Consider the following 13,769-nt stretch of genomic DNA (forward strand, 5'->3'; position numbering starts at 1 on the left):
TCGGCTAATATATATAATACGCTAACCTCATATATATTATTTTCAATTAATCTAATTAACCACCTTGGAATCAAATTAACAATAACTAAATTCTTACAAATCCTTCAACCAACCCCGACCAAGTTAATTTCAGTGACCGTTCGAGTAATCAAACCAACTCAACCTGATCTGTTAATTTGATTTTAACCCAAACATGTACACTTCATAAAATACATGCATGGTACATACTGGAAGGAAAAGCAAAACAAATTATTCTAACGACAAATATTATTCCTTATTCACTCATTAAATATAGGGCATTGGTCATCTACTTACTACATCAATCAAAGCTAAAAAAAACATAAGACATGCATATGTTTTTGCATCTTCCATACCCACATACAAAATCATAGGAAAATGGGTCACTCGACCCACTCACCAATCATATAATTTTTTTCCAACTACGACTAATGGCTAATAGCCACAGAAGGAAAACCTGTCGGCCATCCAACACCACTTATAACACACATCTCCCTACCCTCCTATAACATTGCACAAAGTCGCACGATTATGTAGCATAAATTTCATTCATGCAGTATTAACAGCAACTGGCTTCCCTCGACCCATAGCAAATCCTCTTGTGCCATCTGGCATACGAGGACCAGGGGGCTGCTTTGCTCCAGTAGCTTGCTCATTGCTGACCCAATTACTTGAAGCTGAAGGGGGAGTGCCTACATGATTTCCGTGACTACTATGATGGTTATTATGGTATTGAGTCCGCCCACGTCCTTTACCCCGGCCCCTGTTTCTCCCTTTTTTCTGCCCACACTCTTTCTCATTAGAATGCTCTTCTCCCTGCACAACATAAATATATGGTATGTTCATTCAGGAATTTGGGATATTAAAAAAAAAAAAAAACTACCAAAGGAAGCATCTCAACAAAAGAGCCACGCTTTGCTTTTCAGCTCCAAAAACTAAAGGTACAAGTACCAAACCAATTCTTTACACTATATACCACTGCATTCACTATTATGACCTTAAGGTAACTTCAAAGTAACAATAAATCAGCATGTGGAGCAATCTCATTTCTTCAAAGTCCAAATTCCATTTATGTCCAGTATTTCATTATCTTAGCATTATATTTTCCTTTCATAGTTAATTTTTGGTAGAGGTAAACACTTACTATAAGAATTGGATTGGAACTTGCAGGATTCCCATGTGAATGAATATCAGACAACTGAGAAGGATCTTCTTGTTGTTTCCCATTTGAAGGCAGTTCAGAAATACAAACATCATCTTCCTCACATTGACCTTCTCCATCATGCCCCTTTTTCACTCTTGCATGAGCAGGTTTTGACTAAAATAAGCGAATACAAATACAGATCAGTATTGCTTCATAGTCAACTGAAATTAGCAAACATAAAGAATTTTCTCCATCAAATCCAGCTGAAATTAATGAAATACATGAAATAGGAAACAACTTCATATAGTTGGATGTCTGTTTGGTATGTCTGTGGTGGTGGGGACTCCATAATCCGCTAAATACTCATTTAACATTAAATTTTGGTTCTGCTGGCAAACATAGCATACATTCCACTACAAACTATCTGGTGATACGAGATGTTAAAGATCTCAATTGATAGAGAGACTGCAGTATGCTCATTTTCCTTGTAATCAAACAAAAATTTTGACACTTTCTTGTTCGTTACAGCAAATGAGTTACAAAAATGAATGAGAAGAATGGGGGCAATGAGGAAAAGAAATAATTAAAGCAAAAAGCTTAAATATCCCAACTACATACCACATGTCTAAGCATTAGACGGACCCTAAGGCCACTCCTCCAATTTCCCTCTTCGTTAAGCTCCGCAACCTACAGAAATACAGTTATCCCATTGTTCATAACTACAGAAGGTAAAAAGGGTCATTCCATGGAAATTAGGGGTACTTACAGCTTTTTCAGCCAACTCAACAGTTTCATATTCCACAAATGCATGCAACTACAAAAAGAAAGAAAATCCAAAATTAAAGCACCTACCAACTGTTAATACTTTTAATTAGGACAAATATCAAGAAATATGATCTCCTTCCATAGAATCTGACCAAAACAAGGGAAGATATCTTTCCATAGGAAACGACTAATATGCTCAGCACATCCATGATGAGCAAATGTACCTTGTTACTAAAATGCATGCCATCACTCTTTGCTGACCTAGATGCTGAAGACATCCCACCACCAGAGGGTTGAGGCTGACAGGTACGGATTGTTTTCACACTGAGAAAGAAAACATCAAGAGATATTGGTCCATCAAGACACAATAAAAATATTTAAAAGTAAAACTCACTACCTAGAGCTCATAACTTCTTTAGAAATGTAATAGTCTCTGTACCTCCCAACCGCAGAGAAAATCTTCATGAGGTTCTGATGGCAGTGATCCTCAGGCAAATTTTCAGCAACAATTATACGAGACTATGAATGACAAGAATTTGAAAGCAATATGTAAAGACATTAATAGATTAAAGTTGATGAATATATAAGCTACAAAAAAAAAGGGAAAAAAATCTCATATAATATTTTAGGACACCCCCTGAATAAGAAAACAAACATAACATTTATAGGAAAAAAAAATACATAATAAATTTGCATAAGAAACAGAAAGGGAAAATAAAATGAACAAAACCTACTTGCAACTCTTCCATATCCGATTCAGTAAGGGGATGCTGGCGTCTTACTTTTTTTCCATCTTCACTAACTACCTGTATATTATGGAATCACAAAGATTTAAACAAAGCCATTGAGGAGAAATGAAACTACATGTAAAAATAAAAAAATAAGAAACAGTAAGTGCATGAAACGTTAGTAAAAGGAAAATACTCACAAGCTTTGCTGAGTTCCGCAAAACAGTAGCTAGCTGGGAATGAGTAGTTACAAGGGCTTTAATCTTCTTAAAAGATGCAACAACAGATATTGGCACTATATTGGAAACAAAGAAAATATTATTCTAAATCAACGTTGGAAAAACCAGACCAGAGGCCAAAACAATGAGGCTTTTGGTTTAAATGGTAAGACTTTGCATCAACAAGAGTTCCAGTCTAAAAACTTCGGTAAACTACAAAAGTAGTCACTTTTGCATGGATTAAATTACGTTTTCGTCACTGAACTTTAATCTGTTACAAAATGATCACGTCAATGCCAACTAAATCAAAAGGTCAAAGGTTCTCAACCCTTCGTCTTTTTCTTCCTATTCAAAGGGCCAAAACATCAATGCCGGCGCTATCTTGCCGCTGCCAGATGTTTAGAAGCAAAATAACAATAGATCCTATTGAAACGTTACAAATATTAATAGATCCAGATTATAATTGGGATTCTCAATAACTAAAAACAGAGTTCAAATGACTTAAATGCCTAACTATAGGTCCAGATTCTAAATGAAGAAAAATAGAGTTCAAATGGCTTCAAGGATGACCAGATTCCAAGTCTCCTATTCTCGTAGGAGTCCAAGTTCCAGCCCAGGGACCCAAATACAGTTGACTCAGGTGGTTATATAAGGTGTGGTCAAAACACTTTGAATCTCGGTTATGTTGAAGCCTTAAAAGCTTGAGCCTTGGCTCAAAGGACATTTGGTTGCAACAGGATAGTGCTGGCTGCGCCATGATAGCACCGGCAGTGGTTTAGGGTTCATAAAGTAAGGTTTTGTTTTTGTTTAGAAGGAAAGAAGATGAACAGGGAAAAAAAGGTTCTAGAATCTTCGACCCTTTGACTTAGGTGACATTGATTTGAATTACACATCAGCATTAAATGGAAATATTTGTGCCACTAGAGATTTCTGTCACACTTTTAATGGATGGTAATGTCTCGATGACCAAAATGTAACAAATCATCACCATTTTGTAAAAATTAAAGCTCACTGACCAAACCGTATCCAAACCATACATAAGTGACTATTACCCAAAAAAATTTTTGCTCATTAATGGAAATAAATCATACCATATCCATCAGGATCCTTGTTGATGAACCTCATAAGATGATCCGTGGTGGCCAAGTTCAAATCGCCAAAATAGTACTCAACCTGTGAAATAGATTGTGGTGTTTAACATTAAGGAAAAATTACAGCCGAACAAGACAGAGCATAAGGCTATAAAAAGAAAATTGGTAACAGCAATGGTTAAAAAAAATCCTGAAGAAGCGACAACATTCATCAAGAATTTGATCATTTTGGCTTACTTGTATCCGCCAATGATTAGTTAATCTTAGAATCAGATTCTAGAATACAGCACAAACGAATTCAATAATCAAAAAAGAAATAACACAAGTAATTGAAGAATCACAAGAAAACAAACAGTAGAAAAAAGTTGCAAAAAATAGTAATGAATGGTAAAGTGACCTGATTCAAAATCTTCAGTGTAGCTTCTTCAGATAGTCCGTTTTTGGAGGAAATCGAACCATGATCCTTGTGCTCCTGATGATCTTTCTTAGCAACAGCTTCAACTTCCTGCTCTCGATGATGATGGTTCTGGTAAGGATGATGATGATGATTTCTCATGGACATATGATGGGGAACGGGAACCAAGTGAGGTGGGATAGGCACGGGGAGGTGAAACGCCGCCCCCGCCGGCGCAGGAGGAGGAGAGTAGACGTGCATGATCCCAGGGGGCGGAGGAGGAGGGATCATCATCCTCATACTTTGCTGCTGAGGCGTCGAGCGAGTAGGCACAAACTCCGGCGCCTGGGCATTGAGCCGACTGGATGACAAGTTCCGGAACAGTTGTGGATCTGAAGAAGATGATGATTGCGGGGAATCTAGGGTTTCTGGCAGGGCCATGATTTGGGGATATAGAGATTTTAGAATTTGGTATTCCTTTTTTTTTAACTTATTTTTTTCTGAAAAAATTACAGCAAATAAAAAATTGGGAGATTGGGAGCGGAGGATATATCTTTGACTAGGTAGGGTTTACTGGCTGCGGAGACTGAGAGTGAGAGGGCCCTGCCTGCAAAGGACGACGCCAAGGGAGACGACAATGGAGAGGATTTCTCGACCTTTACTCAACCTTCATCCTGCCCTATTTATACTCGACCTTTACCAACACCCACTTCCTCTAAAAGCCACTCATCTGTAGGTGAGACCGAGACTCAAACTCTGTTTAATTTCACTAAAAATAATTTTATTTTTTCACCAAAAATAAAGTAATTATTATTTAATACGAAATTACCATGTATCTCATTTATTTAATTTTTATTTTTCAAGGTGCATAGCAAATAATTATCCAAAAATTATTTTAACTTTTAAAAGAAATTAGTATTAAATTCACTACCACTTAAATATTTTAACTCCATTTATCTCAATGCAAGAAGCATAAGGCGTTTGATACAAGTAATGGATACCTTAATTATAAAGTTGTGTCCATTTTTGAAACAAAACAACATCGATAATTTGATTCCCTTTTCTCATTACAAATTTTTCTAAAAATATTAAAGAAAATCATCCCTACCATCAACCTCCGGAAGTAAAAATAAAAGAAGTGGAAATCTTCTGAAAAAAAAAAACCATTTTGGGGAACAACAAACAGACTCTTAATTTACTACTTTCACTTGCATTGAACTTAAGGTAGTTTTGAGAAAAGAACATCTTTGATGGTAAATGAAATTGGTGCAGATGAATAGCTCCTTAGAATACAATTTACATCCTAGCAATGAATGAACTGAAAGGCATGTTACAGATAGGAGCCATAAGTCAAATACAAAAAGACATGCTAAAAAATAGTTAGGGACTAGGGAGGCACCACACAGCAGATATACATAACTAAACTTACACAAACAGCAGAAAAGAAAGAATCAATCATTTAAAGCATAACAAATTACATTATATTATTTCGGCAATGAAGGAAGAAGCCAAGCAAAAAAGCCAACGTCTGCTTCTCCCCTCAATTTCTGGGATGAATATTCTATCAAAATGTTCCAAAGGTCTCCAACATTCCATTTCTGCAATATAATCCACTGAGTCACCTGCCATGTGAAGCCAGAACGAAAGAGTATTAATATTGCTATTAATGCACTCAACAAAATATTGAAAAAAAGAAATTAATGAATTGACAGGATTCAAACCCAGACAAGCAAAGCAACAATAACAAATGAATACAAGCAATATGAAGGAAATCACATGAAAATTTTTAAGAAGGAACACTGATTGTTCAATTGACCAGAGTGGGGAACCTTCAACCCAAGACTGATTGTGACAAGTGCACTTCGCTTACCCAGCACACAGTAGAATTTAAGGTAGCCAAGGAACATATTAAAGATCCATGATAGTGAACCATTACAATGCCTTGAATACAAATCTTATCTACAATGACACTTCTACTCTTAACAAGAACAAGCAGTACCTGAGCAAGACTTTGCAGTGCCTCCAGACCAAAAGTGTAGTATGAAATGAAAGGTCTTAAAGCCTGAAACAAACGTAACAGACCATACAGTATTTAGATATTCACAAGAGCCTTACACCTTTGAGGACCATGGCATCTAATATTTAAGCTGCAAGGACAGAATAATTACCTGAGAAGCAGCAAGCCACTGAATTATGGTCTTCACTTCAGGATCTCCTCCAAATGCACCACAGCCCCAATTTCCCGTTGCTATCCCGATATAATTTTCACAGTCCTCTAAGCGCCAACTTTTCTCATCAGACTTTCTGACTTCCTCTGTCCTGGATTCTCCTTTAGCTTTAATAGGCAGAGAAGAACCTTCATTTAACTATAAAACAGAAAGTAATGATCATCATGCAACTTGATATAAAAAGCATATCCAAATTATGCTAGACCACAAGAGAACCCACATAACAGCACTTCAACGATAAATGTGTATTTTAGTCCAGGGTTCATCAATTAGGGAATAAACACAATAGAGGTAAGAAGATAAAACAGTCCCTCCAAAATTTCATCCCTGGATACGTCACCATCATGTTTATTATCTTTGATCAAACTGACCTGCACTGAGTTCATCTTGAATATTCTCTTGTACTGGCTATATTTTGATTGATCCAAAAAGCCACAAAATGCCTTATTAGTCTCCCTACCAAACACATAAATAGAAGTGATATAGGTTATACAATATGAATTAAATAGGAAGCAAGATACATGTATAAAATCTAATTAATACAATTGTAGAAACAAATCTCAGAAGTTCCACATTATATACCATGAAAGCCTTTATCAAGTACATTGCATGCGTAAATGTGAATCGATTAACGTGACGAGCACATGACATGACATAAAATAGTTCATAACAATTATTTATTTAAGATCTAATATATTATTGCAACTCAAAAAACTCATTGACAAGAGTAGTGCAAAATTTTCCTAAAGCTCTTTACTTCATGCATATTTGCAGCAAAAGTTTTTCAGTCTAGAGGGACAAAATTGCTTCAAACTAGGTTTCTTCTTTCTTAATTTTGGGTTAAGATTCAATGCAATGTTCTTAAAGCACCAGCAGCCCCATCTGGTAACTTGATAGTAATTTTAGTCCTACTGGCTGTCATCAGTTTTACATTTGTTTTTTCCTACAAACCTGGCATACACATGAATGTCATCCAAAAACCAAAATTTACATACCGAATAAGGTATTTCAGTTTGTACTGTTTCATTCTTGGACTGCACAAAGCATCTATAGCAACAATTCTGGTTTTTCGTCTTCCAAGAAAGTCAACACTCCTTTTGTCCACATAGTCACCAGAAAACCGAAATGAAGAGGCATATCTGTACTAGTTAAAACGATATTATTATCATAAATCAACTGCAAAAGAAGGAAAAGTAGAGGCAGGTAGTCATCAAACTCTTCTCTCTTATTGGAGATGTATCTAAGGCAGGGAAGTAAAGCACTACCAAAAGACTGTTTCCCTAAGCCCCCCAAAAAAACAGATACAGAACCCATGGAACGTTGATTTCATACAACTTTTACAGCATGATAAATTTAAATGAAAATCATATAGAAGTTACTATAGTTCAGAGATAAAATATATGCAAGTTACAGTGGTACAAGCATACCTTATAAAAATGAAATAACCAAATAGTACCAGACCTGTTTACAGGCTTATGGTCTATAAACCAATGAGTGGTGCTTACTACTTACCCTGTATAGTCAGAGAACCTCTCTGCTCCAACAATTTCTATAGCTTCATTGTCTGCCATGGAAGGCAAGAAAAGCATGCCGGCAATCAATTCAGGATTGATCATGAAACGAATTTCTTCCTATTAAAATATTAGAAAAGAATCCAACCAGTAAACAAGGTCTCTGGAAATAATGGCTAGAGTAAAAGGTAAAAAGAATCAAGAAAATGAAAGAGTAGTCCATAATGTCAATAATGGTGTCAATGAAGCAGAAAAAGAAAAATCAGACCTGCACACAGCCCCTATGTAGAGCACCACCACCAAGATATTTATTAGCAAAATCCACTTCAAGAGCCTCAATAGCGTGATCTTCTATCAAGCCTGAGCTGTGGACCTGCACCATTATAGACAGATAACAGGAGGATTGAACCACCGCAACAGTAGGATGCTGGTACAGAAAAAAAATAGGCCAAGAAGAAACAAATGTGATATTGAAATTTAAGTTTAGAAATAGATTCTATATGTCGAATAGTTACCTGAAAAGGGCAGAGGGGGATAGTTGATTTGGTCCAAAAATCAGCATACGGATAAGAGAGGAATGATTGCCAAGGATGATGTTCTAAAGAGAGAAGCTTGCGCTCAAACGAGACAGATCCTGTCGGCATTTGCAAACATATCCTTTGGAAATAGCAGATAATGCACCTCACTTTGTTTTCTTGGCTCTCACTGTAACTGTCATAGAGACTCCTGAGGATATATAGCGCTCATTTAGTGTTTGAATATAACCAAGAAAGAAAAGGAAACTTTAAAAGTAAAATTCCCAAGTGGCGATGTACAGGGTAAATGCGTCAGACTGAAAAAGAGAAGCCAAAGATGCACAACAGCAACTTAGACATTAATAACGAGAATGAGATTGATAGCAAGACGATAGCAAAAGAGAGCTGACATACGCAAACAATTGATCAAAGTTGATGGTTGGCAGATGTTTAAGACCTCTATTAGAGATTGGAAACAAACAAAATAAAGAGCATGCAAGTAGAGCGCCAATCAACTCCTGAGATGTAGATTAGATATGCATCAAATTCAAGCATGATACTTTTGAATTAAGCAGGCGAGTAAGTGGAAGTATAGTATTAATATTAGAAGTGACAAGTATAAAAATACACCTGGGAGAGAAGCACCATGCCAGGTTGCTGCGGACCCAAGATGCGGAGACCGTATCCATAAGCCCGCGAGTTCTGATAGTGAACCTCTAAAAGGGAAGGCAACCGCAATAGCAGATTGGCTAATTTTGGAATATCCTCCGCAAACCATTTTCTGGAGTCGGCCCCGGACATGAGCTGCGCCAGAAATTCATTCAATAAACAAGTAACTAAAACGAAGAGAAAGCCCAGAAAAGCAACCACTTTCATACCTCATCAAAGAAGAGGGCATAGCCTAGGGGGGCAGAGAGAGCGAGAGGGTCAGCGAGGGAAAGAGAAGCTCTCATGTCGGAAATGGCGATGGAGAGGACTTCGCCACAGTTGACTAGGCTGTGATCAGGACCTCTGGACATCGCCTCCAGAGCCTCAACCACTTTCGATGGCCATAACAGTCGCCTCGAAGATCCAATTACTAACGGTAGATAGGGCAGGATCGACTCCAACTCTGCGCTGTCTTCCATTTTTTCTTTGAGATTTATTGAGGATTCTTAATTTTGACAGAGCCAAATAAGAGGGTTTTTTTTTTTTTTCCCTGTGAGCGCAGTCACATAGAGGCTAGAGCTGGTAAAACAACTCTCAGAAAAAGCGAGAAAAACTGAGGATAAAGAAGTAGACTTCTTTTATCTAATCTTTCTCGGTATGACTATTAACACTTGATATTGTTTGAATAATTATGTATAATTATGTCTGTTTTATTGATATTATTATTTAGAAAAGATAATTATATTTCTTTTATTGATATTATTATTCAGAAAATGTATATATTGGAAGATATCTATATATATAAATGAGATTTCATTTGGAAATCATTTTTTAAAAATTTTGTGTCTTTCCTCTATCTTCAAATATTATTAGATTGTTCTATAGAGAGTTACTGCAGAAATTCTTTATAGAAATTAATTTTCTTGTTATACATTACTTAGTGCTTAGTGGACTATTCTCGTCAGTACAAAACGCAAATAGTCATCGAGCTTTATTGTATCATCGAGGCTAATTTACTTGAAACTCATTTGCACACCAAATATAGGTGTGTGCAAATAGAACCTTAAATATGGTGATTTGATACACGCCTTGGAGTATTATCTTATTTCTTCATTCTCTGTTTAAGTTCCATTCGTTGTTTGAATTCTATTTGTGTGTTCAAGATTTTCCTCAGCAAAGATTTTTCTCACTAAGGTTCACCTGAAGCACTCAATGTGTGTCACATCTCGAAATTGGGGTTAGAAGTATCAATGTTTGTGGGATGAGTCAGTGGTTTTGGATAGACTTTTGTGTTTATTTTTGTGTTTTAAAGACAGAATGAGCTTGCTCGTCCATTCTGCAGTATTTTCGTTCAACAAGGTGTTGAGTCTAGTGAGTTTAAGTATCGTTGTTTTGAGTTTTGCATTAGTTTCTTCTATTCTTTTATATTTAGTTTCAATCGAAATCCTTATAGGTTGGTGTGTTTTCATAATCAAGTTTCAGATTGGTTAGTGGAGGCGTTTTGGTTGATTTTTAGTGCTTTGGAATCGCATTTTCAAGGGTGTATGTGTGTGTTCTTAAACACTTATAATTAGGGATTATTTTTATGTTGATTTTAGTGATTTGCAGTAGGAATTGGGGTGGTTTTTGAACCACAAGGTTGTGTGTCGCTTTAGAAATTAGGTTAATTTTCTTGTCACACGACCTGGGGTAAGTCACATGGGCTGGCCACACTGTCATGTGACCTCTATTGGGGATTTTGTCGATCACACATGACCTAAGGAGTTTCTATACTGCCTGAGACACGATCGTGCCTCCCCTACTTCTAAATTGTGTAATTTGTCACATGAGGTCAAAGAGTTACACAATATGCCCACACAGGCGTGTACCTTAGCGATATGGACGTGTCTCTCAGCCACACGAACGTGTACCCTTATCACACGATTTGAACCCTCCCACACGATCATGTGGTCCTACTTTTATAGTTTTTATTCCTTTTTCGTTAATTGATTCATTTTAGTCAATTGAGTATTCATTTGCATGGTTTATCCTCTGTAGGAGTGATTGGGCCACGAATACTGGTTGTGGGGATTTATGAAAGACGTATTTCTGTTAGACTATTTTTCTTACATATGTGGTCTTAAGATTTGATTTTGTTATTCACTTAAATTGATGATATGTCGTTGTGTACAATACTTGATATACGAAAATGATTGGCTGTGATAATCAGAAATTGTGTTATTGTTATTTTGTAATTGGATATGAGTATGTTTGGTTTGATATGTATATCTACATGTATTGAGAGTTTTGTATATGCATATGATTCTGATATATTCGTTTGGGTTGCTATTATGATTTTGAACTTTTGAAATTCAGATCTGAGCATATCTGATTCTGTGTGGCATACTGCAAAAGTCGTACACTCAACACACCAGCTTTCGATTGCTTATCTATTCAAACCTAGGCTTTTACTTATATAAAAGTGTACTAGTCACGCGTATATAGTCTATCATCTACTCATAATTTAGGTATGTCAAACTATGAACATCACAATTTAATAAACTCATAAACGGATTCAAGATCTATTCTTCTTGGGTCTAGTCCAATGTACTGTTAGTTCAGCCAATCACATCTATGTCTCTATCTTCTGAAAGTCATTCGCTTCGATACCCAAGAGAGAGCATCTCCCCAATTGGACTTGATAGATGTCATATTGGTCTTTCAATCGGTTTTCTCATTTTCGATTAGACTAAAGACATGTTTAGGTTCATCTACTAATACAAGTTGTCTTCCCGTATTACGATTTGACCACGTAATACCGCTTATTATTTGTTTAAAAATTAGACAATCAACGAGCAACATTTACTTCCATTTTGTTTTGCGTGCAAAATCGCATGAAAAAAATTATAAAAATTATATTAATTTAATTAGTGAATTTTTTATTAACTATTCTATTTGAAAAAATTACAAGTGTACTTAGGCGAAAATACTACACTTAGGGCACCAACCACAAATCGATGTGGCAAATTAGGCATTTCCAATGTACTTAAAGAGCTTTTTCTAAAGCAAAATAGAGTTTTTAGCATAGTTTTTAGTTATTTTCATGTTTTTGGATAATAAGTGAAAATGTCTCGTTTTTTGCTCATTTTGTGACCCAATTTGGCCAATTGTGTCATGAGGAACCTAACAAGTTGATTGAGTGTTGCAGGGATTCGACGGTGACCTGAACGTGAAGAAAACATCACCTAGAAGAAGGGTATGGCTATATCAAAGCATAGAAGCCGCGGTACCCCTGACAGCGCTAAAATGAGTAAAATAGAGGCCACCTACAGTGGTATCGCGATACCAATGATGGTATCGCAATACCAAACCCACAAGGCCCCAAATTTCAATACTGACTTGGGTATCACAATACCCAAAATCAGATACCACGATATCCAAGCTTGACACAACAACAAATGACTGTAGGAGTAGTTTTTTCCCAACGGCTACACCAATCAAAATTAGGCACCTAAGGGCATTTTGGTCCAAAAGTTAGGGTTAAAATCATCTATTTAAAGCCACTCTTGGTTGAATGAAAAGAGAGAGCTTTTCACTTTTGTTTCTATCATCTTTTTCCTTATTTTTGGGTTAAGGTTAGGTTAGAGTTTCTTTTCTTTTTATTTTCATTTTTAGTTAAGGTTTTCTCTTCTTCTTCTTTTTAAGTAGATTTCATTATTATTAGTTAAGTTAGTTTTTGTTGTAATTTAGTTTTATTTACATGTTAAAGACTTCAAACTTTATTGGAATCACTTTTTGATCTTTGTTTAATGTTATTTTAGTTGTCTTTAGTTTTAGTTGTTGAAGACTTTACTTTTAATGTTTCTTGCTTCTTGCATTGCTGTTAGTTGTTCATCTCTACTTTGCTTTTAGTTTTCTCCATTAAAAATCTAATCTTTTATCTTTATTTTATTGCGTTTGATGCTTATGGATATCTTAGTTATTTCTTTCATATTTGTTAGCTTTAATATGGTAATAGGTGACTAAACCCTAGGAGGTTCGTTGATGGAGAGGTGAATAAACTAAAACTCTTGGACAAAGGACTACATTGTAACAAATTAGACTAATTTGAATAGAACTAAGAACTTATGTAGTGATGCCCCCAAGGGAATATTAAGATAAAGTGAGACTGGAAGATAATCTTGTCGCGCACCAGTTCCGATGGGCGTCAAAACCACTAAATAAAAATAATTCCTACAATAAAATAACTTTCAATAGTAGTAAAGAGTAGTATGGTTGATTCCACAGGGATTGGTGATTATGATAAACTTTCGTGTTTTTCTAGTGAACAAAATTTTTGTCGTGATGATAATCGTGGCAATAGAAGTGCGCACAACTCCAAACGACCTACTAAAAATATATAAATTAGGGGAGTTTCGAAATGACTAGAAATTAAATAAATGAAATAGCATAAATAAACAATTAAATAAATCAAAAATTAAATTAAATTGAGAAATAAATTTAGATATTCTAAATAGAGTTATAAAGCTT

The 13,769-nt window shown here is 35.8% G+C and overlaps 2 protein-coding genes across 3 annotated transcripts; both read right to left on the reverse strand.

Moving 5' to 3' along the window:
* Nucleotides 1-249: 249 nt before the first annotated feature.
* On the reverse strand, nt 250-5,063 carry LOC105786607 (la-related protein 6B). 2 transcript variants are annotated; one of them, XM_012613120.2, is made up of 10 exons: nt 4,362-5,063; nt 3,965-4,046; nt 2,856-2,950; nt 2,662-2,733; nt 2,325-2,446; nt 2,152-2,251; nt 1,929-1,976; nt 1,781-1,849; nt 1,163-1,336; nt 250-834 (listed from the first exon to the last, which is right to left on the reverse strand). In XM_012613120.2, exons 1-10 carry the CDS (start codon nt 4,797-4,799, stop codon nt 568-570), a joined length of 1,467 nt encoding a protein of 488 aa, XP_012468574.1. In that variant the 5' UTR covers nt 4,800-5,063; the 3' UTR covers nt 250-567. The 2 variants fall into 2 exon arrangements, with proteins under 2 accessions (XP_012468574.1, XP_012468575.1); XM_012613121.2 differs by having other exon boundaries at nt 2,367-2,446; nt 4,362-5,060.
* Nucleotides 5,064-5,586: 523 nt separating this feature from the next.
* On the reverse strand, nt 5,587-9,856 carry LOC105786608 (poly(ADP-ribose) glycohydrolase 1). The gene is made up of 11 exons (XM_012613123.2): nt 9,491-9,856; nt 9,243-9,416; nt 9,027-9,130; nt 8,613-8,823; nt 8,366-8,470; nt 8,099-8,217; nt 7,582-7,725; nt 6,958-7,042; nt 6,527-6,724; nt 6,358-6,420; nt 5,587-5,980 (listed from the first exon to the last, which is right to left on the reverse strand). Exons 1-11 carry the CDS (start codon nt 9,737-9,739, stop codon nt 5,843-5,845), a joined length of 1,590 nt encoding a protein of 529 aa, XP_012468577.1. The 5' UTR covers nt 9,740-9,856; the 3' UTR covers nt 5,587-5,842.
* Nucleotides 9,857-13,769: the final 3,913 nt, after the last annotated feature.

Source organism: Gossypium raimondii, chromosome 1, assembly GCF_025698545.1.
Source record: "Gossypium raimondii isolate GPD5lz chromosome 1, ASM2569854v1, whole genome shotgun sequence".
NCBI lineage: Eukaryota > Viridiplantae > Streptophyta > Magnoliopsida > Malvales > Malvaceae > Gossypium > Gossypium raimondii.